The sequence below is a fragment of the Mycteria americana genome, chromosome 4 (genome assembly GCF_035582795.1).
Source record: "Mycteria americana isolate JAX WOST 10 ecotype Jacksonville Zoo and Gardens chromosome 4, USCA_MyAme_1.0, whole genome shotgun sequence".
Taxonomy (NCBI): Eukaryota; Metazoa; Chordata; class Aves; order Ciconiiformes; family Ciconiidae; genus Mycteria; species Mycteria americana.
In genome coordinates, this window is record NC_134368.1 from 43689846 (window position 1) to 43716157 (window position 26312).

Sequence of the window (26312 nt, forward strand, 5' to 3'; positions counted from 1 at the left end):
CGCGGCGCGGCGCGGCGCGGCACGGCACGGCACGGCACGGCACGGCACGGCACGGCACGGCACTGCGGCAGCGCCGCGCTCCGCCCGCCCCGGCCCCGGCATGGAGCTGCGCGGGGCGCGCTGAGGGGCACGGCGGCGGCGGGCGCTGCCGCGGGGCGGCGGCGAGGGCACCAGCGAGCGAGCGGGAGCGGCCGGCGGGCAGGTGAGCGGACGCGGCGGGGGGCGCGGGCCGCGGTTCCCCCAGCGGGCGGGCGGCGGTCCCGGGGAGGCGCTGCCCGCCGCCGCCTCCACCGGCCTCGCCGCGCCGCCGGCACCTGCCGCGGTCGCTGCGGAGCTGCCCGGTCCCCGGCGCGGAGCCGCCGCGGTGAGCCCCGGAGCGGGCGCGCTGCCCCGCCGGCGGCGGCCCCGGGGAGCCCAGAGGGCCGGAGCGCGGGGACGGCGGCCGTGGCCGGGGGAGCACGGCGAGCTTGGCAAGCCCGACATCGTCCCTCTCCCGCGGCGGCTGTCGGCCGGCAGTTCACGGCGAGCCCGCCGTGGAGAGCCGTAGGTACCCACGCAAGGGGAGTGGAGTAACGCTGTGTTCAGCATGGAAGTTCAAGAGATTAATTCAAATCGGCGCCGGGGCGTGCAGGAAAATGTGCTGCTTTAGGCAAAACAGCTCATGAGCCCGAAGCTTTTACCGGAGACCTTCAGCTCCTGCCCTCCCGCTGGAGCCGCGGTCAGGATGCTCGCTGCTGTCCCGCGCTGGGAAGGAGAAAGGGAGGCAGTAATTCAGTCCGGAGACCTCTTCGATGGAGCCGACTTCTTAAGGGAGCTGAAGTTGTGCTGCTTTAAATGTAAAATAAAGGCTGCCTCTTGATGTTTTGCTTTAATTACCCTTTTACTTGACAGGAGGGTCTCATGAGATAAAACTCAATTTCAGAAGCGCCCTGAGGGACCAACAATCTCAAACTTCAGAGCCGTCTTGCAATAACTATCAAATACTCTTCCTTAACGGGGCCAATTCGAACAGCATAGGACGAGCGAGCTTAAGAGAACAGAGAGCACTACTGAGCAGGCACTTTTCTAGTGCATTTATCTGGAGAGTCTTGTAAGAGACTACACTCCCTCCCAGTCCTCTCCGTTGTTAAATTGAAGCATCTCAAATGGAGCTCCCCTGATCACCCTGCTCCGGAAATAAAAGTAGCAACTGGGTAAGCAATGCTAAATACTAAATGCGACCTCATTTGGTATGTATTTGCCTGAAAGACTGTAGAGTTAGTTCAAAGGGGAAAACACAAAGGAGTTAAAAGGGAAAAAAGGTAGCATTTTAGTTGTTTAGAGGCATTACATGGTGGAAGAGTTTCTCTCTTCACTGCAGGACAAAATACGGTGGCGCTGATGTTTGCATGGCAGGAATCTTTTGTCTGGCTTAGCGTGTACAGTTAGCAACAGCACCATTGATGTACTTGTGGTTGGTGTAGTAGGAATCCTTTTTTATTCAAAAGCCTTCTCATTTAGTCTGCAGTATATCAACATCAGTTGGTGTTGAGTGCAACTTACACAGCTGGAGTACACATCGTACACCCTTTTTTCTGAAGAATTTGAAGTTTTCAGAGGCCTAGGCAAACAGCAGAACATCCACCAAAAAAAAAGGCTTTCTTCCTACTTTAATACAGTGATACGTGGTATTTTTCCAATGCATGTTTCCCATCCTGAAAGCTTTGAGAGAAAATCAGTCGCTCTTAAAACATTTAACACATGATGGGGGCATGGCAGTGAATTCTGAAGTGATCTATATTGTACAGCTCCAGTTGCGTCCCTGCCCCGTCCACCTTGCCTCCCTGCAGTTAGACAGGTCTTGCTCTGCTATGGAGGAGGAGGATGGAATCAGGACAGGAACCTGCTTAAAGTGTATTCACCACTTTAACCAGGGGAAAAAAACCCAAAGCCAACCAACAGAAACACGCAAAGTCACCCCCATAGAGTTTAGGAGAGGGTCACGTTTGTGACACAGTGATATGGGTGCTGGGGAATGATTTAAATGGAACAAAACCAATCTCCGTTTCAGTTCTTGCCTAGAAAGTTTGGAATCTGAGGACCGGCATTTCTTTTATGGTTTAAACTTCTTGCCAGTGTAAGGCACCACTGAGATGTGGATGCAACTTGTAACAGGGAGAGTGAGCTTGCCAGGAGCTAAAGTAACCTGTACTGAGCTCTGCTAGCAGGGTCTTCTTTCTCTGTCAGCAAGTTGCACCTTTACTAGAAGTTTTTGCAGGCACAAATGCCTGTGATGCTACTTTGGGATATCCTGGACCATATTAATATGTCAGCAGAAGACTGTGGTGTAAGACCAAGCTTCTGGAATTTTTTCATTCCTGCGATTCTGAGTTGCTGTCCACCCATGCAGACTTGTGTGCCTTGGCAAACCTCTCTTTGTAGTCTTAATTTTGTTATTTAGTTCTGTTTACTAAAACGGTGCCATTTTCTATCCACATACAGACCATGTTAGAAACATCACTTCCAAGACAATGGAGATGCTATTACTTTTCACCAGTTACTATTATTAAAATAATTCGTAGCAGCATTTTAGAGCATTATATATTCTATCTGCCAGGAAGGCTGCGAAAGGCAGACAAAACTTGTACCTATCTGAGTCAGGATAGAGGAATTCAAACAGATTTAGTGATTTTGATTTAGCTATCTAAGAAATTTTGGTAGTGGACTCTCTTATTTCAGAATAAAAGTAATTACCATGAGTAGCACCTGTTTATCAGAAATAAGGAGCTCTGTACAAATGTGTGTAAATGTCTTATTTTGGAAGAGGGCCAGCACATGCGGCGGAATTACATTAAGAATAACCTACCTAGCCCAAACTTAACATTTAATTGACATGATTCTGCCACTCTGAGTGTTTTATACCAAGAAGAGATTTCTGCTGGTATTTTTAAGTCATGCAGGGCCAGGGCACGTATACTGCACTGCAAGTGCACCGCTGTGTGTGCAGTCCCCAGTCATATGTGTGTGACTGCGTGGTACGCAGTCCTACCGACAATACTGGATGCTGAGAAAGTTATGTGACTTTAATGTTACATTTTTCAATCCGAAGGAGAAATAACTGGTACAAAAGTCTGAAATTACAGAGGTTCTATAGTAAACTCTTGAGGGCTTCCAGCTAAATTATTGCATATACATGGCCTTATATAGACATGCTTGGAAAGGGCTGAATTGATCACATTTGCGTACAAGCAAGACTTAAGTTATTGTGTGGTGCAGGGCAAACTCCTTTGAATCCCTTCTGCTATCCTCTTTGTTACTTGTGGAGGAAATAGGCACAGGCACTTTTAACCTGAAATGATCCTTTTCTACTGCAATCAGTCATGAATGGTTAGATTCCTTTAAATTCCCCCTCTGACAAGGTTAATCCTGTCCTAATCACGGCATCCACGTGTAACCTCTTTGCCCTGTATCCCGGAAACCAATAAATGTGAAAGCCAGTCATTAAAAATTATATCCATCTTGCAATTCTGTAAGGATAGAAAAGAATTAGTCATACTCAAGTCTGTTTTCTCCTCTCTTTTTTTTCCTCATTTATATTCCAGCTAAAATGGGAGCCTTTTGTTAAAATAGTATAATGAAAACTGTATCAGTGCATTGAAAACATTCACTTATTCAAAGCACATACAAAATTTAGAGTTTAAATAATAGAAGTCTTTAGCCCTGCAAAGCCCTTCATATCTTTGTTTAAACAAAACTTAATTTTTAATTTTATGTCTCGTTTGAACGTCCTACCTCTGCAATTTTTCTTCTTCATTTGGAAAAAGAAGACAATTAGATGTGCTTAAAGGATGGTTAGCTTTGGCAAACACAGCTCAAAAGACGAAGCGGAGGGAAGTGAATCAGGCTGCATTCTGCATTGCTGTGTTCTTAGCAGGGTCACGTAAGCCATGCCAAGAGCATATGAGATCTGTTGTATTTGCTGACTTCGGTTATTTAAACTGTTGGCAGAATAATGCTTACAGAGTGCCGGTATAAATAAAAGATAAGAGGTGAGTAAAGAAGATGAAAGGTAGGTAGAACTTGGTGAGGCCAGGCAGCACGCATATGTATGTGGAAGTGTGGGAGAGATTCTCTGTGCATCTTCTTTGTTCCTCCTTTCTCAGCAAAGGGGACTTTTAAGCATTGATCCATCTGCGTTTACTGCAACAGCAAAACAGCAGCTATGCTGAAAGCTCACAAGGAGTTAAGCAAGTGTCTCTTAAAGCCACACAGATGTTTCCAGAATAATAGCTTTGTATACAAAACTATATTGAGTGGTAATTGTCCAGCCTCCAAATAAATACAAATGCTAAATAAATCTAGATAATCTACATAAAAGAAATATTTACTTGTAAGATTAAAAATCCTGTAAAGAGTGCATACCTAATCAAACATAAGCTGGGCCTTAAAAAGTCTCCACTACCAATAGTGTTGAATCTGCTTTATGATCTGGGTAGCCCACAACTCAGTAGGACATTTCCACCACAGTACCTGTCTTGATTAAAAACAGCAAGCTTCTCCACTAAATATAAAACTTTGCTTTGCTTTTACTGCAGTCATTAAAACACCTCCAAGAAAGAACACTTACATCGCTCAGTCCGTATCAAAAGGCACATATGAACTGCAGCTTATTTAATGAAAAGTTAAGCATCCAAGTTGCCCGAGTGTTTTTGTTACTTCAGTGTATTTCGCAAAAAGTTGATTTGATACTGCAGAGACACTGGGATTACAGGAGCTGGGACATCAAAAGGAAACTTTTCAGAGGTTTGGCATCCTTGAGGTACTTCTAAATAATCTCTCCAATAATTACCTACCAACAGCCTTCATCTATTCATTTTCAGGTGAATGGATTAGGGTCTCTGAGTGTTGATATGAGGGGAATGCACATCAGACCATTCAAAGACATGGTTAAATCAATGGGTCCATTCAAATATTTCAAGTGAAGGGGGTCTTAAAGTCTCTAGGATGCCATATGCTTGCTAGTTTTGCAATATCGAGATATGAAGTAGGATAAAGAGGGACAAAACTGAGGAGAAATTTACAGTAAAAATATTCTAAAAGATTTACACACTCATAAAGGCAACATGAAGAACTCCTTCATTGTACCATTGCTGAATAGAATGGCATGTGCTTCTTTCCCTACACCAAAAGTCTGGATATAGCATTCATTTTCGGTCACTCATATAAAATGTGGAATCACCATATTGCTTAGTGCTTTCTTGCTGCAGTTTATTGATAAACTATGGAACCCTGAAACTAAGATAACCAAATCTTTACAGTTGTTAACTTTACTCTGTTACCCCCTACAGCGTTGGATGTGTTCAGAACAAAATAGAAGATACTCATTACAAATTTTACTCCATTTCTGCCATTAATGGTAGAATAAACTACGGCCCTTGATTTTTCCATTTTCTGTCTTTTGTTATTTATCATTTGTCACCTTACAAAACAAATTGACAAATGTTTGCCTGTAATAGCTTACCAGTGCCTACAAAACATAAAATTAATTTATGGGCTTCTTTATTATCATTTCTTTTAGACCGCAGCCCTAGAAAAGGACTCCAAGTTGCCATACTGACAGCCGTTCTTGTTCACTGCCCAGGGCCATACACTCAGAGGACAACGAATACACAGAAGACAGTTAAGTCCCCACATTCTGCATAAACCATCATAATCTATGAACCTGTGCAGGTAAATTATATACAGTCTTTCTTGAATCTTCCTAAATTCCCAGCCCTTATTTTATCTAGTGTCAAGAAATTGCAGTCTAGTCATTGTTTATCAAAAAACTTCCTTCCTTTTCCTCCCACTGCCCCATCTTCCCCCTCAGTTTCACTGCAATTTTTCTTGTTTTAGTATTATGAGAAGCAGTAAATACATATGCCTCAGCTGTCTTCTTTACACCATTCACTATTGTGTATATTTTTATTAATACCTCTTCTTCTCATCTACCCTCTGCAGTCAGTAGTCTGAAAAGGTTATCTTAGCCCATCTTTGAGTCTGACTTATTTCTGCTTTATCCTACTTCAAGGTTAGATTCACCACAACTGACAGTCCTCTAGCATCAAGAAGCCAGATCTATCTGCAGATAATGGTCTTGGTAGTGTTAGGTTTATGGTTGGACTCGATGATCTTAAAGGTCTTTTCCAACCTATACGATTCTGTGATTCTGTGATAATAACCCATGAACTTTAGAGTATTGACTATCTACATGTGGGAAAAAACCCAACATTCACTATTGCAGACACCCCAAATAAGTGATATTTCATTAGTTACTTAGGCTGGAAATAAGTCTCCTCTATATGGTAAAGGCACCTATTTATCATGTAAGTATGATGGAGAATGCCAAACATTTTTTTCAGGCTGTAGTCAACACTCTCAGCCTGTCTCGTCATTCTAAAATACTGCTACTAAAAAATAAAAGGATTATGAAGGGGATCATGAAGGCAACTTCCCAGCATCACATATAGAAATTTTTAAGACTAGCCATATTTTTTCACAGTGACTTCTCCGAGGCAATTCCTGTATTTGTGTTTCTTGTGTGTTAGAGTTTCTTTAGGTTGGGATGGGCCTCTGGAGGCCATCTGGTCCAACACCCTGCTCAAAGCAGGGCCACTGTAGACCAGTTTGCCCAGGCTATGTCTAGTCAAGTTTTGAACATCTTAAAAGATGGAGATTCCACAGCCCCTCTGGGCAACCTGTTGCAGGGCTTGACTGATCTCGTGGTTAAAAAACTCTTCATAAATAATCATAATTTCTATTGTTGCAGCTTGCGTCCCTTGTCTCTTGTCCTTTCACTGCACACCTCTGAGAGGAGCCTGGGTCTGTCTTCTCTATGCCCTCCCATCAGGTGGCTGAAGGCACCAAGTGTGACACCAAGTGGCTGAGCACATGTGGCTGGGGCAGTATCACACAGCCCTGATCAGAAGTTTCTAAAAGATTCCCAGGCAGCTGAAAGCAGCTGAAGAGACTGAAACACGCACATAGTTGGGAGCTGCTGCCCAGTTGGGAAGCCCCAGTCTAGATGTGCAGAAGGAACATCTTCAGCTTGCGAACATGACCAGCGTGCCACCTGTTCAACATAGCCAGGGAAGCAGAAAACCGTGAAGTTATGAAGGACTGAAATCCCCCCAAAGAGAATGAACAGAGCAGCTCTTTCAGGACCAAGCCTTAATATTTTATTGACTAGCAAATGACTAGAAAAATAAGTCAGAAAGTTTCTGCTAGTTCTAAATGAGTGACCTTTCTCTTCATCTGCCTGTCTGGGCCCTAGTAGCTTAACTTTTCAGTAGGTGGTTCTCACTATTAAGCCTATGAACTGGCAGTGAGCTTCTCCCCTTCCATGTGGCGTAAGTTCCTTCATTTGCATTCCTGTTCCAGTAAAACCTGTTAACTTTTACTTTTGCCCACTCTGTAAAGGCATTGCCCGTGGAAACTAGGAAAGGTAGTAAGTAGTTTTTAAATAACAAAGAATTAGCTTTAATTTTGTTTTGTAGCATCATCCTTGATACTTATAGACAAATGAGAACTAGAATGAAAATCATTTAATTTTCTTGATCACTTACAAGCTGAGCAAGATAGCATTGGGATGTTAAAGCTATAGGAACATAATTTATGCATTGTACAATAAGCTGGCTTCTTGTGCTTCACTTCTGAATTGAATATCCTTGCAGTTAATAGGATTACACATTATTCCAAGAACAAGAACAGGCCAGTCTTACAGAAGTGAGCGAGCCAGGAAAAGGTATGCATCAGTGCCCTCCTTCTCTGTTCTTTTGTGCTCTGTCATCATGTTGTTCTGCACAAATGCAGTACTTACAGACGTGGCCCCTCACCCACAGTAATTTTCTTTGGTGGCAGTAATACTGGGAAGCAAACTCATCTGTGACATGAAAAAATAAATGGTCAATCAGAACACGTCTCTGAGTGATTAATGTTCCCAGCCAGTCCAAGCTGTAAGTGTCTTCTGTTTAGACTGATGCTTGATTTCGGACAGAGAAGTTTTAATCTCAGTTTTTGTCCCTGTTTCACATAGTTAGGAATAATACCACCACCCTGCAGCTGTGTTTGTTCTGGAGCACATTCCAGGCAACTTCCCTGGATAGAAATGCATAGAGAGCACGCTAGAGCTGGCTATCATGTCACTTAGAAGAAAAGCCTGTCGTAGTTCCCTCATGTGGCTCAAGTCTCGTGCAGTTTTCCTTGGAAGTTAGTCCCACAAGCAGTAAATCTGTTCCTTTCAGATTTTCAGTTTATACCATTTGGGTTGGGGAAGAAAAAACCAAAACTATTTCATGTAAGGACCACTGGTAACCATCTTTCAGTGGTAAATGTTGCTACAGATACAATACAGCAGGGTAAGTTATCTATATATATGTTCTAGGTGCTGGAGGAGAGTTTGGGGATTCCTCTGATTCCATCTTGGGAGGTAAGCCTGTCCCTGACTACAACTTTGGGTGGAAAAGGTAGCTCAGAATAGCTGGGGGTGTTCTTTTTCCTTTTCATGCACCACAGTTTTAACATTAAAAAAAAAAAAGGAAAGAAAGTATATGTAACCACATTAAATATATTATAAACTTCTACTTTTTATAAGTCTTTTACAGGTAGCTCATGTACTTTGGGGATGGGAGAAAAGAATGCTTACATTCTTTCCATGACCAGAAATTTAACGTTTTCTTTATAGTGACCCTTTTGTGGCAAAAATGCTCCCAGAGACTCAGTCTGTTCCTACAGAGCAATACTCAGTATTGCAGATGTCCCTCTTCATTAGTGTCCTGTGTTACTCTCAGTCTTGAGGAGTTATTACAGGAATCTTTGTTTTAGTCTAGTCAATCCAGCTTTCTCTGACTTCAGGTCAGATTAAAAGGTTACAATTTTGGCTGCCTTCATCAGGTTTATCATGGGCCACAGCTAATTACCACCTCTCATGGCCAAGACCCAGGGTGACAGCACTGTGCCCACTTCTCCGATATTCTGGATTCTCTTGCTTCTTTGCCAGAAGTGGGCAGGCATCACTAGCAGTCCTATTTTGGTCTCCTTAGCCTTCTCCCCATTTAGTTGTGTGATTGAATCATAACCCATTACATCACTTATGTTTAACAAAGCAGCTGGCTCCCAGATTTGTTTTCCCTGATATGCTCAGGCTGCTATCGTTTTCCCTGATATGCTCAGACTGCTATCATGCCCACAGCAAAGCAGTAGGACAGAAACTCTCAGGAAACTCTCTGGTGAACTCTCTGGTGCAAACTCTGGTGCAAACTCAAAGAACTCTCTGGTGCAAACTCAAAGAACTCTCTGATGCAAACTCCCTTTGCACACCAGAGTCTGGTCTGAGCACATTTTCTACCCTTTCAGTTCTCTCTCTCTGCTTCTTCCTGCTTCCCTAACCTGACTGTAGCATTTTTGATCCTGCCCAACAGGTTAGCAGAGGGTCCTGGATGTGTAGTTCCCTGCATGACCACCCTTTAACTTCCTTGTGCTAGGTGAGGCTGAGAAAACCTTCTTTGTGGTTTCTTCCATTTCTTTGTTCCCCACTAACAGTGCAGAGGATGCACACCAAAGAAAAGATTCCCTATCACTTCTTAGTTGCCCTGGGACCATTTGTCTAAACTTGCATCTTAAAACACTGCTCTTCAGAGAGATCTCTCCCTGACTCCTCGAGCATACTCAGGTGTCCATCAAGAGCACTTCCCTGGATGGCATGTGAAAGCAGCAGCCACCGTTTCCAACATTCTGCTTTAAACCTACTCCCTGGTTATTCCTCGTACTAGCCATCAAACTGTATTTATTTCAAACAAATGCATCTGCAGAGGTATTTAGCGTTTTCTTAATATTCTTCATTTCAGAAACATACATGGGAAAGTACATTCCCAGGAGTGACGTAAGTAGGCATGAATCTCCCACAGTAGACATAAATTATTTGGCTCTATTTCTTAAAATTTACTGCAGCTATTTATGATTCAATTCAGTGCCAGAGTGAGGGAGTCACTGTTATTTTCAGACAAGTAATTGGCCCTTTGACCGTGTTAAGAACCAGTCGCGTTTGTTATTGCTGCACAAAGGTAGGGTTTTTGCTTTCATAAGCTCCGCGTTAAACACTGGTAAATGTACAGAATAGGCACGCCTTACATTGTTACTGCCATCACACACTTTCCAGACATCCATCCACAGCATCCCTGTGCTGTAGGGATTCAGTGGGCCACACCTGCCTTAAGCTTCCCGATACACTGCAAGTCCTTCCTTACAGGTTTTCTATTCACCCGTTGGGGTGATGCTGCTTCATTTCCTTCTGGAATGCAAATTGCTCTCCACGCTAAACACCTTTTTTGATTGCTACTGATTTTTCCGCCATCAGAAAATACGGTAGGCTCAAATACAATACTAACAAGCCACAGCCAGTAATTAGCAACAGAAAGCTTAATCAATTTATGTTGTTCTTTTGCCCTTCCCATTGTCTTAATCCAGCCAGTCTTTGTTCCTGCTCCCTTGCCAGGAAGTGTGACGTGTCTTTTGGCTTTTCTGTATGGCGCAATGCAGATCTATAACACTGTACAGAAACATTTTATAGAGTGAATATGTGTAACCATAAAGAATGGCTGTCTCTAAGGTTAATGGAGTAGTAGAAATGAGATGTAAATAGTTACTGAAGTGAATAGGCAGAATTGAAGGATTTTTTCCAAAGTGCAGATTCAGACAGGCTATACCTATCGAGAATCAAAAGCACAGTCTCTACACACTTTGCATAATTGGAAATGGATTTCTGAAGTCATTGTTTGTATAGCTTTATATGACAAATGAGATTTGCATATTAATTTAAAGTTAAAAATTATTCTGGCTCTTCAAGGCAAATATTTCCACATTCAATAATTAGAAAAACAGAGAAAAAATGAGGGCAGGCTTGGAGCTGTGACAGGCATCCACACCATGCATGCAGCTTATCTAAAAAAACATAGTTTGTCATTTCTAGTAATGATTCGTCCTACAAAATGGAGGAAACTATTTTGCTCTTTTAATAACAGTTGTATCTATTTGTATGAAATAGAGTTCATTGCCTTACAGATAACAGGGGATGGAGAAGAAAACAACCTAAGTCAAATATTACCAGTGAAAGACAGTAATGTTGTTTTCTTTCCTTTTTGAATAAAGAAGAAAAGAGGGAAGGGGATTATTTGTTTGTTTTTATTTTAGTGTTTCCTTCATATATGGAACTGACCTAACCTTGTCAGCAGTCATTTTCCATTCTAAGGTAGATGAGTTACCATAGTGTCAACCAGATTTTTAATAAAATGCAAACAGTTTTGCAAGTAAAATGTTCCTTTGGGGAAGGTTTGTTAGATACTTATTGTTACCTATATTTGGATTCCAGGTAGATTCCTCTAACTACTAAGTTTCACTAAGTTTCAGTTACTTCCCTTGCAAAAACATGAGTAAAACCAATGTCGTTAGATACTCTGATGTGATTTTAACATCATTTGTGGCCCTTAGACTCTGAGTGAAATTTTCGAAGGTGCTCATTTTGAGGCCAACATTGTGCCCTCAGCCAGTACTGAATGCCAGTTGTGTTCCCTGGGAGCATAATGAGGCCAATAGAGAGCACATTTGTAAACCCCCCTCCCTCCTCTGTCTACAAACTGAAATCCCTGTTTAAGAAAGGGCTCATTGTAGATGATTAGTTGAGGGAAAATATTGGAGTGAGAGTGTGCAAAAAGTATCCAGGCAAAATGCTTAATGCCACATAAGGAGTGGAAAAGCCCCGAATTCCTTTGTATCTCAAAGAAACCTTACCCATAATTATGTCACTAGCGAGTATTTTTCTTTCTAAATCTGCTCTAAAAATGACATTGAAAGGACTTTATCAGTTACTAAATATCCTCCTTTAATGATATTCTTCCGTGCTATGTTTTATTTCAGAAAACTTAAAAAAATGCAGTAGCTTAAGAAAAGTGAATGGTCTGAGATGTTTTGCTGTATGTGCTATTGTATTTGGACAAAACTGTGTATATTAAGGATTCCAACATCAGCTCCAAAAACCTTTCCTGGAGCAGTTCTTTCCTACACTGTATTCCACAATTCACCTAAGACCATGCACGTGACAGAGTTGCAGCACTGAGCTGGTAATGGCAGCTTTAACGTGCTGTACCTTTGTTTTTCCTGTTGATTTTGCAAATGTTAAAAAAAAAAGGAAAAATCTGTAGAACTTTTGGCATAAAACCGTAGCTGCTGCTGTAGCTAAATTGCTGCTAAGTGTCTAGGTGATAAAAGCCTTCTCCCACGCCTGCCACTCTCAACAACACTATTGTCAGGAAAATGTATGCATCTTTTTCCAGTAAGAATAAGGACTGTGATGACATTAACATTTAGACAAGACACTGAGCTGATGATTGTGAAATGCATTAATGGATGTGTCACTATTTTAAAAGAGCACATCTAATGGATTGTTTATACATGCCATCTCATTGTACTTATTTATTTATTTTATAGTATATTTTAAACGTAAAATTGCACGGATCAAAGTAGAACTCTCCTGTGACCTCCTCACCTCAAGGGCCTGCGTTCAACAGAACCGATCCCAGTTCCCAGTCAGTTGCATATACCACTGAAGGAAAATGAACATACTGAACAGCCACCACTTTTTGTACTTTCTGCCTACCACATGCCTTGTCATCTTATTAGCAGCTTTGACGACTGCTGAGGATGTGACTAATAGCACTTTCAACCGCACTGACATGAACACGGGATCTGTGCCTGTGGTGATCTCCCGCATCGACCATATTATAGTCAAGGAGGGGAGTAGTGCCTTGATCGACTGCAATGTCCAAGGTAGCCCTAGTCCACATTACAGATGGTACAATTCCAACGGCCACCTGCTCCAAGGGGAAGAGAATAAAGGTAAGATCTTAGTATTCTCACTGATACAGCCTGTCCAGAGACACTTCTGATTTCAGCAGGTTGACCAATAACCTGAATTTAGTGGCCTGACTGTGGTGTTTTCCTGTGTGAAAATATATGAAAGCCCACTGGCAGCTGTAAATTTGTTGTGCGCAGCTTGAAAGAAAACAATAACGTTTTTATAATGTGTTATTTATAGCAACACGTAGCAAGAAGCTGAAGCACTTAATGGAAGGTGTAGACAGGCTTCTTTTCATTGGAAGACTTCGGGTTTGATCCTGTTTCCCATTCTGTCCTCTTTTGTTCTTCTCTGTCACCAAAAAAGACTAAAAAGCTATTTTCCAAGTCAAGGGAGGATTCGCTTGACATATGGGAATAGTTTGTTGGCATGAATTCAACACAGCTAGCTCCCTGATACACCTCCTGTCTTTACACATAGTGTCATGGGAGTGTGAGAAAGAGGAGATGCCCTGAATGACCAACTGAAAAACCTATATAGGGCAGCAGTCAGAAGGACAAGCCAAGATTGAGCCTTCCTGGCTTTAGTTAAGACTCTTCAGTTGCATTTGCCAGAGACCTTAATTACAGATGAGCTTGTTTTCCTTAAATGGAAGGTTTGGGTGATAATCCTAGTTATACTTCTAGGGAACATTTGGGGGGGGGATGTTTTGCTCATATAATCCTTCCATACTGACTGCTTTGTTCACAGAATGATGAAATAAACTCTTAGTTACTCATACTAAATGCAAGATAGCTTGCCTAACTAATAGCTGACCTGAGGGAGAACTCTGCTATGACGGGAGAAATGATTGACCCAGCTGGATGTGCAACAGCATAGTGTATCTGTAAAAGCTGACTGCATAACTGGTTATATTTTACATTACAGTATTTTATCATTTTTTGAGTAAAGCTAGAGAAAGGAACTACTTGAGCTAGTAAGCGGACTTTCAGATATAATTTGTGCAGTCATGGCAACATACTGTGATTAGTGCGCTAGAGTGTTTTACTAAGGCTCACTACAGAAATTTTCCCCTTTAGCTAGCCATCTAACTTTAGGTCTTTGTATAGTCAACTGAGAGAGGAGCTACTAAGACAAACATTCAGGTCGGTGAACAAAAACTTTGACCAAGTCAGTAAAAATTGCAGATGTAGTACTAAGAAAACATCACTTTAACTTAGACTTTCAACAGTGCGCTTCCTCCTTTAAGAAACTGTCTTCCTATAAGAGATGTTTCCTAGCACAAGACCTTTCTTTACTATCTATGTAGTTATGTTGAGTATGGCATTGAACTGTTATCAAAACCCAGCAATGGTACCTTTTCTAATCATTGTTTTCTCATTAGGCTTATACTATCTGCCAGGGTCCATTGGCACAGACCCAGACGTTGAGTCACAGGTCAATGCCATTATGTCATTTGTAACAGCTGGAGCCAGGATATATCAGCAAGGCATCTTGTCATTTTAGAATTAATAAAGATCTACTTGGCCAACACTGCGATCCAAAGAAACACTGAGCAGCCAATACTCTGTATTTTTTTCTTACTCTAGAGGCGGAGAAAGAAGTATCATGTTACAGATGCTGACATTTCCTCTGTAAGGGAGTTTTCCTCTGAATTTGCCTAACTTAGGCAGATTGGGGTGGGTTTTTTATGTGAAGGTCTGCTTTAGACTGAGCTTTTTATTTATTCTATATTTTTTAATTTCAGGCAAAGTGATTCAGCTGTTTTCAAGAATTAAGCTAGGGCAAAAAATAGTGTTTCAGCTAAGTTAAAAATTCTAAGTAAGAGGATAAAAAGACGTAATTAAGAACTGTATGTACAGGAACTGAGGCAGGAATCTTGTGGGAATACTTTCTACATAGGCTTCTACTGGAGATAATGTAAAAAAACAATTTGGATAGGCAATGTTTAATTAGAAAAACTTTCAAAATGGTAAAAGCCCATAACTACTCTGAATTAAAGGCTTTTTTTGACTAATGAGTTTCAGAATTGCCTGCAGATTCTTCCTTGAAAGAAATAAAGTAAAAAAAAATAGAATAACCTTTTTAACAACGAAAGAACTTCCATGAAAAGGATAAAATAAATGTAGGAGCAAGGTATACACAGTCTGTGGCAGGACTGCAATCCTTGCTTTGTGATTTACATGCATTGCACAGGGGTTTTGTGCTGGTTTAGTCCTCTAATCACAGATTCTGTGTCTTTGCTCAGCTGCTTTAATAGACTTAAATTGCAGCTGGTTAGGTTAGGTTTAAGGAAAAACAACTTTCTGATAGTCAAAATAGCTGAACACCTGAAATTCCTTGCTGTGGAAGGTTATTGAAATTCCATTACTGCCTTCAACAGATACCTGTCAGGAATGGCTTGGGATTGTGTACAGAGATTGAAAACAGTTGAGGCTGCCTCTGAGCAGCAGTATGTATTACATGATCTTGTTGGCTTACACCAGCCTATGTCATTGCGTTAAAAGGAAATCTTCTGTATGACATTTCCCTGTATGAAGTGTTCAGAAGGCACAGAGGCACTCCTACACTTTCTGGCTGTTCTCTCCACCATGTGAACACTTCCAGGGGTGGATTTGCATGAAGGAAAGAATTGACGCCAGGCTTTCCTATTGGAGTTGAATCATCAAATCATTATAGAAAAGTTGCGATTTAATAAGTTATATCACACAGAATAAGGCAAAAAAATACACATCCTCAGCTCTTAAATGGTAGTGATATTTCAATAAAAATGAAGCCCGCTTGGGGAACTAAAAATCTAATTTGTTATCAATATGTGATGGCAAACACAATAACTAGCTGAATCTTGAATGACTTTAGCAGTGATAGGAGTGCTGGGTTTTAACATGTTGTTTCAAACTCAGTTTAATACCTAAATTGTTCTGCTGTGCCAGGTTCAAAGGATATGAAATGTACATGTACAATTACATGTAGTGACCAAAGACATCGATTATATTACACTGATAGAAATGTAAAAGTAAAAGAAGATCCACCGTGGTGTGTAGAAGTTCGCACTGGCAAACAAGATGTTCTCTTAGGTGGTCACGGCTTTTCTCTTTCCCATCCATCTTACTCCTCCTGTCCTATTTCCCTTTTTTCAAATCATGATTCAGAATTAAATTCTGAACACCTCAGAGGGCAGGCAGTGTAGTATATGATGTCTGAATTTTTACTTTTTTTAAAGTTTACATTAACAGAATTATATGAGATTCTGTAACAAAACACCAAAAATAACTCAATTGTAAGAAAATGCATTGTCAGGGAACAAAACAAAGAGGGCTTAGTAGGTTTTTCTGCCTCAAAATCCCATTGTTACTGTTTTTTGAGGAAGCATGGCATGTGTTTGGGAGGCTCTCTGGGCTAAGTAGACATATCTTTGTAACTTAACTGACCATAAGATTGTGATAGATGTCATGCATATTAACTGATTTTTTAATGACACTTCTAGGGCATGATCCGATTATTCACAGTTGAGGTCAGGGATTTGATAGTAACATACCTAGGGTCTCAGGGACAGATAGACCTTTGTGATGGTAAATACTTTGTCTTCTTGTGAACATTATTGCCTTCTTCCAAAATCTGAAGCCAGTTTGACAAAGCTGATGTTTAAGACTATACTGATCATGTGAACAACATACTTCTAACTAAGTTACTGTGTCTCCTCTCCAGCAGGCAAATGGTGGTTTCTTGACAATGGGCTACTAAATATTACCAGCGTGTCTTTTGAAGACAGAGGTAAATACACGTGTGTCGCATCTAATATGTATGGCAGTGTTAACAATACTGTGACGCTGAGGGTTGTTTTTACCTCCGGAGATATGGGAATCTATTACATGATTGTCTGCCTTGTAGCTTTTACCATTGTTATGATACTGAACATTACTCGGTTATGTATGATGAGCAGTCATCTGAAGAAAACAGAGAAAGCAATCAATGAATTCTTCAGAACAGAAGGGGCAGAGAAACTCCAGAAAGCCTTTGAGATTGCGAAGCGTATCCCTATTATCACTTCAGCCAAAACGCTCGAGCTTGCCAAAGTAACCCAGTTCAAGACCATGGAATTTGCTCGCTATATTGAAGAGCTGGCTCGGAGCGTACCTTTGCCACCTCTCATCATGAACTGCAGGACTATAATGGAAGAAATTATGGAGGTTGTCGGTCTGGAGGAGCAAGGACAGAATTTTGTACGGCAGACAGCAGAAGGCCAGGAAACCACAGAAACAGATGAGCTGTATATGATCCCAAATGCTTTGAAGCGCAGTGACTCTCCCACAGCGGACTCTGACGCATCGTCACTGCATGAACCACCTCAACAGATTGCAATAAAAGTGTCGGTTCACCCGTTGTCCAAAAAGGACTGCATGGACGGTCACTCGCAAGAAAGCGTGCAGTTGGACACCAAGGAAGAAGACACTCCTCAAACACCAGCACTTCCCGCAGAGCCCCCTCCTGAGCCTTCTGCCCAACTCAGTTCTGATGACACAGCATTGGCAAATGACAAAAATACATGCGTTATATATGAAAGCCATGTATGATAGTTACTCCTGAATCTATGCATAGCAGGAAAATCAGGTGGAGCTCTTTTAAAAATACATATTGTACTTGCCGCTAAGCCTTACCTGGAGACTATCACAGCAAAAGCATGTATGTGGATTATTTGGCACTTTCTTCTCAGTTTGACTTTAGTTTACCATGATGTATGGCAGAGTAATTGCTATTACATTAATATTAATTGCTCTTTTCAATTAGGAGTATTTCCAAGAAACATTTACCTCAGCATTTTCTAGGTCGGAGTCACCTGTAGTGGCCTCCTGGAAGTCATTGGTAGTCTTTGATGTAGGACACTTGAACTTACTAAACATAAAACTGGTTTTTATTTTCCTCCTTCACTCTCATTATTCCCATCTATTGCATTTTTGCAAATATTATCTTGTGAATTTGAAATACTGCCCAAGAGGCAGCACTCCAGTAGCCAAATAAAATCCTAATAGATCCCATTTACAAAGCCTGTTTGCTCAGCTGCATTGTGATTTAGAGGGCTATTAAAGAAAGTTAAAATGTTTCCATTTCATTTGAGACCACAGTGCTTAGGCACAAGGGAAATAGTTTTCCCTTTTCCATGGAATGAAGATGCCAACAGTTGGGGTTTTTTTTCACATCAAGAAACAACTTTGAGGTGTATTTTACAGATGGGAAAGCCTGTAAACATCTTACAGAAAGTTGCAATCACAACAGCTCTGCAGGGTTTTTTTGCATATATTTGACCATTTTTTACTTCGCCAGAAGTTTATATGGAAAACAGCTGCAAATATGCAAGATGTCTTGTTTTGTAGTGATTTGGTAGGAGTAAGTATGCACTACCTTACCAGAAGATCTGCAGGTTCCTTAACAGTCCTGCAAACGCCAGTAATTAGCTGGTGACAAGGCTGAAATGGCAGAAGACCCTTTTATTGGGATTCTCAATTTTGTGCGGATTCATATTGTGAAAATCAAGCCTAAATTCATCTATAAGCATAAGCTTGAAGTGTTTTATCCAAACTAAAAAAAAAAAAATTATAATCAAGTGTCCTGTGAAATTACAATGACGATCACACAAACTGTTTACTGTGTTATAATTGCTTTGGTATTTTAAGAACCTCCTACCTATGTAGGATGTTCACTGCTTGAGTACATGTGACTCTACCCCGGTAAAGCTTTAATGATCACAGTGATTGTGGCATTAAAAGGATCAGCATTTATGCCAGGAGTGGAAGGGAAGTGATAATTTCTATTGCAGACAGACAATAAAAAGGACCTTCTCCAGGGTGAGTCTGGAAAGAAAGCACTTATAAGGAGGAGTTTGTGTAGCATTAATAGCATATTACCTAATTACCTGACACACATTTCATTTGGAACTAATGAACAAACTATCACCTTACAGTTTTTAAGAAGGACTGTAGTGTAAGTATAGATACTCAAAATAAATCTGGAATCAAGTATATTGCAGAAAAAGAAGTCACTTAGGTCTATGGGGAGATGATGCATGGATGGCTCTCTGGACATTTTATTGAAGTAGCCACATCTACATAAGGTGTCTCTTGGAGGCAGTCAGGTATATTAACTGCACAGGTAATTGAGACCAAACAAAGTCAATGTTGCAGCTATCTAAAAAAACCCTTGATAATGAACTGAGGTTTTATGTCAACTTCCTCATGTTCAAGTGCAGAGCTTCACTAGCAGTGTAATACAGGAACACCCCATGACTTACGTAGGTGATGCAGAGAAGGCTCCATATTTACCTTTCTATGGTTATGAAAAAAAAATATGTGTTTAATAACGGAATTCAGATTTTGTGACCAACTTGTGAAAACGACAGCATTTAGTTGCCTAACGTTTGTTTATGCTCACCACAGTGGCAGGCATCTATACAAAATGCATTTGCACATGCCCAAAAGGAAACATGCAAGGGCAAAGTCCCTTTAGGAATGTGGCTCGAAATATTTTAGTTCCAGTGAAGCAATATAAATCTAGAACACAGGGTAGATTAAGGGAATACCATAAAGAACCTCACTTCTGACCAGTGTGATTGAAAATACTACTGATGCAAACTGTTAACTTCTTGTCTGAGTCCAAAGTACATTTCTGTTTAGTGTTCACAGCAGTTTTTCAAGTCACTTAATTTGCTTCTGGTATGAAAAAGGACGAGGGCAGAAACAAAAGCAGGAACTTGCACTAAATTCTTTTAATTCACCTTAACCTCCTGCAAAGAGGCATCTTGATTTTTCTGCCTGTCCAGCATTTAGAGACAATGCTCATGCATTCTAAAGTTACCTGCCTGGTACCCAACTAAGATTGCACAGATGAGCAAGGATGTTCTCCTTGAAAGCATAAAAATAACTTTTAAATCACACTTTAAAATAAGAAAAAAAAAAGTTTCACAATTATTTATTAAAATACAGTATTTTAATTTTAATTGTTTTTTAATTATGAACTTTTTACAGTAGAGACCAGACCCCTTCATGTGTTGATATGGTGATTGGTACCAGGCAGTTCTGATCCTGACTGCTGCCCTCAGGCTGTCCTCCAGCCTGTTTATTATTTATTTATTGAGAAACTGAGAGCAAACAATCCCCGTGGTTTTCTTCAGTATCGCTGCATAACCTTCCTTGAAGATACAGATTGTGGTTTTTTCCAGAGGCTGCCCACAAAGAGCATGTATTTGAAGTACACACAAATGTACATTGCAAACCACGTATGAGCAACAGTTATTTGGATTAGACGCACGTAAGAGGTGCAATGCTGAATTCCTGATGTCGCAAGGTCAAAGGGAACCTTGACTTTGCTGGAGCTGGACTTGCTCGGAGCTGAGAGTCCACAGGTAGGACTGGTCCAGCCAGTCTCTTATAAAGACTTTGGACATTTAGCTTTGGGGTTTTGTCGGAATAAAAACAGAACAGCACTGTATCTGAAGAAAATACAGATTGTAATGGTTCTGCTTTATGTATTTTTTCTGTTTTCATGTATGCTGCTCAGTATCTTTATGCATCCATTGTGTAACACCTATAAGCATAAAGCTTTTTACATGCTTTCAGGCACTTCCTTTGTGGGAGATAGATGGGAAGCAAGATCCAAACCCATCTTTCCAGTTCCAAACTTTCTGGCTGTGCTATTATAAAGTAAACAATTCTGTCTTGCAGTGTTTCTTAGGAAATGGCTATTTTATGGTACAAGAACACAATTAACAAATATAAAATTAATGATGGCTCTAAGGAAACATTAACATTTGCATTGTTACATATTTTCCTGCACCTTAAGCACTTCGGGGACATTAGAGTGATCTGTTCCCATCATTGGACTATGCACACCTTTTGTTACATTGCTCTGTTTATTATATCACAAAACAGCAATGGTTCTTAAAATGCTCAGAATCTGGAAAATCCAGTCCAACTGAATTTGCATTCTAAAATCATAAGGAATACCAAGCCAGGCTTAGAAGGGAAAAGAGATTCGCAGGATATATTTACACTGTTTTAAAATATTTTTGCCAAAACTTCATGAAACAGGACTAGATTTCTGCAGCACAAGAAATCAGTGCTGGATTTCAATTTTACTTTTACTATTCTTTTTGCACTAAACATAAGACCATATTAATCAGACCACTTGAACATAGTACTCTCTATCTGCTTACTCAACATTTTCTTTCTGAGCAGCACTGGTTTACTGTTGATCCTTTTTTGTTCTCTGATTTGAGTATGCTTGTGATGAAACCTACCCTTCAGTCATTTTTTGAGATTGTCATTTGAAAAATTTAAAAGAACCCACAGATCAGCATTTTTATGCAGGTTTATTGGTATTAGGTGAGGCATAGCAGTTCGCTCCTGTGCTTAAAAATTGCTGTATAATTGCAAGACTTGCAGAATGGCATATACGGGCAGATGTTGATTTTTTTTTAAGTCAGTGCCTGTTTTATTCTAATGTACATACTATGTCAGTTCCTCGATTTGCAGTTACCTTTTGACAAAAGTACTGTAACGTATAACCAGGGCTTTCTGATGTTCAGTTTGGTTCAGATCGAGTAACTCTGGAAAGTGTTAACAGTGCCGAATTTTAAAAGTTCTCATGGAATATCTTGGCAGCATGCTATTTTAGGAGTTGGCCTCCTAAGTATGCCATACTTAGTGGGACAACTGAAAGCTTCTTAGATGCAAAGGAAATGCTTGCACTAAAGTATCTTAAGTTATATTTCATTTATTACGAAATCCTTTTTGATTTTACAAGAAATGTAAGACAAATATGAATGTGTTCTTTTGAGAAGCAGTTACTGTATTTTGATTTAAATAACTGTTATGATTTTATAGTTCACGGCCGTAAACCACAGAGATCAGTTCATGCTGAAGTGGCAAAATGAAATGTGATCCAGCTTGTAAATTGATCATTGTTTCAATAAAGAATTTGCACAGAGTATGCCGGGTTTGTACACACTCAACAAGATGATGGTTTCCTAGCGAGAGTATGCCATGGCTCCAGTTCAAGTGGAAGTAAACTATGTCTTCCATTGTATATCTGCTGATATTCCAGAAACTTTGATCAGGACAAACAGTTATTTACCTAGAAAAGAAGTTTTAATAAAGTTCTGAAAGGGAGCCATTGTCGTTATTCAGAATATAGACGCAATTGTTAATCAGTGTTATTACCAATAGCCTAGATTGCTCATGTATGTAGCGTCTTCTCTTTGGCAGCATGTCAGCACTTCTACATGTCATCCAAAGGACTTTTTTGTCAGCTGTTTCCTCTCTGACCCCTGTCATGGGGCCTTGCAAAAAGTTTTGCTGCTGTTTCAGAGTTGGGGCCAACAAAGTAAGTGTCTTTTCTACCAGAGGCACCCTAGTACCAAGACAAAATAGAAGTGTGGGTTGCCATACCTGCCCCCATTCCTTCATCCACCCTAAAAAGATGAGGTGAAATGGCTTTCCTATAGTGATATAGCTGGACTATATCACTCCCTGACAGTCTTCAGCTGGAGTTAGTTGAAGCAGACACTGTAATACCTTGTCCTGGCTCTGCTGGTGCTATGCAACTAGCAGCCAGTGGCAGTCCCCGACAGAGATGGAGGGGGGGAACTTGCCCTTTCACACATGAAAGGTTTGCTCTTGCCAGCTGCCCGTTCTAGGCTGAGAAACATAGCCAAGAGTAGGAAAACAATAGCTATTTATTTCATGTTTTAACTCTGCTGTTTGAAAGAGTGCTCCAATTTTGAAAAATATTTTCAGAAGCATTTTTATTCAACAGTTTCAGTTGAGTTAATGGGGCTGAGAGACATCCACAATTTATCTAAAAATATCTCTGAAAAATAGCGAAGGGGTCACAAAGTGATCATAAAAATGGAATACGTATGCCTAGAGCCATATGCTATTTTATTGTCTCAGCATGGGACCCTGTCTTGCAATTGGGGCAGTTTGATATGCTGTGACTTTTTTTTCTATAAAACAGCACCACTTCAGGATGCTCCCCTCCAGCATGCTGAACTCCTCCGACAGCTTCGTTGGAGCATTTTTCAGCAAGGCAGGGTACCACCAAGCAGTTGGTTCCAGTGAGCTACCCTCCTGAACACTGTGAAACAGGCTCTCCCCAGCCCCAGTGCTTCTTACGAAGAAAAGATATTTATCGTGTGGAGGAGACTGCCTTACATCAGTACTACAGAGGCATTCCAAAACTAAAAGCTGCTGGTGGGTAGTATCTCCACAGAGACAAAGATGGGGATAGTGGGGGGTCTTGGCACTCCTACTAAGACTGGAGCCAGGGAAAGCTGGTGCATAGCTCAGGGCTGGTACCTCAGATATTTGCAGTGCTGTAACACCACTTTCCCAAAGGACTGGACATTTTCTAGCCCACATCCTGCACCAGTGCCTGGAACAACCAGCTAAGAGACTTGAGAATCAGTTCCTTTTCAGTGTCCATTTCTTCCATCTCTTCCTCTCCCTCATTTTACCTTCCTGCACTTTTCTCTGTCCCCACCAGCTCCGCAGTGCTACTTCTCAAATGAGAACAGAGTGAAGTTAGTGGTGTTTGTGCACTCCAGGCACCTCTGTTCCAAACTGACCTTTCATAAGTCTCAAAATGGATTTTTTTTTTTTTTCCCTCCAGCTGTACCAGGCTCTAATGCTATTTACTATATTTAGCTCTCTGGCTCCCAGGCCCAAACTGAGTCATTATACTCTTACAGTAAAGGCTGAATCGTGAATCCATGGTATCATGTATAAGTCTGTAAATTGGTCAAAGACAGTAACATAAACTGAAGCTAAGTTACCAATTTCTTTTTCAAAATCAGAATGTATGGCAACAAACAAATGTGGCAGACTTAGGACACCCAAGTTATGGAACTAGAAGCTATTCCATACCACAAGAAGACAAGGCAAGAATAAGAAAAATTAACAGCCAGCCTTGTATAGCATGGAGAATACATGTAAAACCTTGCTTATGATTGAGTAGAAATGTAGCATAAGTATCAAATCAATTTACCATTCTATAGCCACTTTCTGTTTTGAGAACAGATTCTCTTAACTCTAACTAGACCTTTTTCCTATGTGGGCAAGCATCGTAGGCATGGAAATACTACAAGAGTTACCAGAAAAGAGCCTTGTCACCTTCCTCTACCATGTTTGAAATTATTTTCGGGACTATTTAGCTATGCATCAAAGGCCAACCACAGATTTTCACCCTGTCCTGTCATGGAGCCACGGAGTTTGGGAGCTCCCATTTGAGATGCACAAGCTGATCTTTCTGAAATCTTTCTGTCTTCTCTTGCATAGGTTTTGATTATACCACCCAATAAACCACTCATATTTATTAATGGCCGAGACCCAGGCATTCTCAATTGATAATTACAGAGAAGCAAAATAAACGCTGCCACCACTTCCCTCTTTCTGAAGCCTCTTACTGCTTCTACCTCAAGATTAGCCCTGACGGACAGATAGCTCTTCAGTTGTTTGGGTATCCTTTAACTCCTTCCTGCTGGTGAACACTACCTTATTCAGAAAGCAGGATTCAAAAAAAATTATCAGCCAGAAAAAGATCTCTTCTAAGGAGACAAGCACGGATCCTGCCTGTTTAAAATGCTTCATTATCCTTCTGTCTAATACGTGCAGAGTAAATAGCCTCAGGAAAAGATGGTAAAAAATAGAAAGAAATTTAAGAAGATTTAAATGGAAAATTTTTCTCCTCATTCAAAACATCCAGAGGTGATTTATCTTCAAAGTAGATTAAATTCTAACTCATTTAATCATGTGTTCGTTTTTAAACATACTCAAGTGGAGAAAAAAGAGATTCCTAAAAACAATGACATTTTCACCCCCCAACCCCAAAGTAAATCATCACAAAAATATGAAAATTATTGCGCAGCCCTTCTCTCAGGATACCTTTTATCAGGGAAGATATTTCTAGTCCTTTTTATGGTTCTGCTTAGGTGACTGCAGCTTCCTTAAGGGCTCAGTGGAAGTACATTTCTGCTGTCTTCTTCTTGGTTAAATATTCTCTACCCTGTGTGATCTCTTCTTTGTGCGTAAAAATCAATATTCCACTGAAGATTTATCTTCTTGCTTCCTTTCCCCATGGTAGCATTCCATTTTGATACCTTTTTTGTGTTTTGTTTTACTGTTTGGATTTTGTTTTGTTTGCCCATGTTTTAAAATAACTCAGAGGATCTTAATGATTTTCCAGTTGCCTGTTTTGGGGCAGGATCACTCACACATCCGTATAATGCAATTTTAATTATGCAGATGTACAATTAACTACGCCCAGATTGGTGCAGGATGAACTGATCAATCGGCTGAAGCAGATTTCTTTTGCAGAACAGCATCAACAGAACAGGTAAAGCCATAATTCCCAAGATAGAAGTGAAATAAGTGTCCTCAGTCATATATGGGTCTGAATATGTTACGTTCTTTTGTTTGTTCACTTCAAAAAAGTCACATATGATACGTCTCTGCCTTAAATAACATGTTTCTTTTTGCTTAGCCTCCCATCATGGATGGACTAGCATATTTGCACAATCCCTACACTTGGACATCAGCTATCCATTATCCTGGATTGGTTTATCTTATTCATTGGCTAGCTTGCCAAGTGCAGGGGCCTCTCTAAATCAGATGTTTTTGAAGAGACTGCAGACAGCTTGGTGACACTATGTAAATGATATTCATTTCAAATGCATTGATAAATGCTTTTTCACATTTTTTTACTGAAATGCTGTATTTCTATATAGGCTGATATCTACATGTTAATAGAGTCTGTTTTTTCTGTATTCTTTTAACTAGAAACTCCAGTTTTTCATAAGTGTGCAGTAAAATGACAGTAATCTGCTGCTGAATAAAACTGCTTTTTGCAACCACAGTTTCTACATTTCGTAATCCCCGTGTAATCTCTGTTAAGCACAGAGCTCATTCTTTAATATGTACGCCACAAATGAGGTGAAAGGCTCCAAATCTGTGTTATTCATGTAGTCTGCATCAGACTACTAGTTATTTTATTAGAACATATAATGGACCTACCCTGACACTGTAACTCCTGTTGCAGTTACCAGAAATAGCCCCAGAGCATTAGCCAAATGTTGTGTGATACAGTGCCACTGATAACTATGTTCCTACTCCACCCCGATTTCAGAAAAAAACTCCAGAAAAAACCTATCCCCTCTCAGTGGGGAAGCAGGGACTGAAAGCCTCTGAAGCACTTAATGTTTCACATGTTTTTCAGAAAAAAAACCTAGGTACCAACACCTAGGTAATTAGTGGGGATCTTGCTTGTAGAATTGATGCAGGAGCTAAAATATCACCAAAGACGGAGCTCACTGCAGCATCAGCTCATCACTCCCAGCAGGTAGCTGTCAGTTGTCAGGCAGTAACTAAAGACACTTCTCAGGGTAACCCGTGATACTATA

At 40.6% G+C, this 26312-nt stretch overlaps 1 protein-coding gene across 2 annotated transcripts; it reads left to right on the forward strand.

Annotated features, from left to right (window-relative positions):
- Positions 1 to 599: 599 nt before the first annotated feature.
- Positions 600 to 21831, forward strand: MFAP3L (microfibril associated protein 3 like). 2 transcript variants are annotated; one of them, XM_075500313.1, is made up of 3 exons: positions 600 to 1193; positions 12499 to 12906; positions 16574 to 21831. In XM_075500313.1, the coding sequence occupies exons 2-3, from the start codon at positions 12624 to 12626 to the stop codon at positions 17437 to 17439; spliced, it is 1149 nt and encodes a 382-aa protein (XP_075356428.1). In that variant the 5' UTR covers positions 600 to 1193; positions 12499 to 12623; the 3' UTR covers positions 17440 to 21831. The 2 variants fall into 2 exon arrangements, with proteins under 2 accessions (XP_075356428.1, XP_075356429.1); XM_075500314.1 differs by lacking the exon at positions 600 to 1193 and adding an exon at positions 5578 to 5709.
- Positions 21832 to 26312: the final 4481 nt, after the last annotated feature.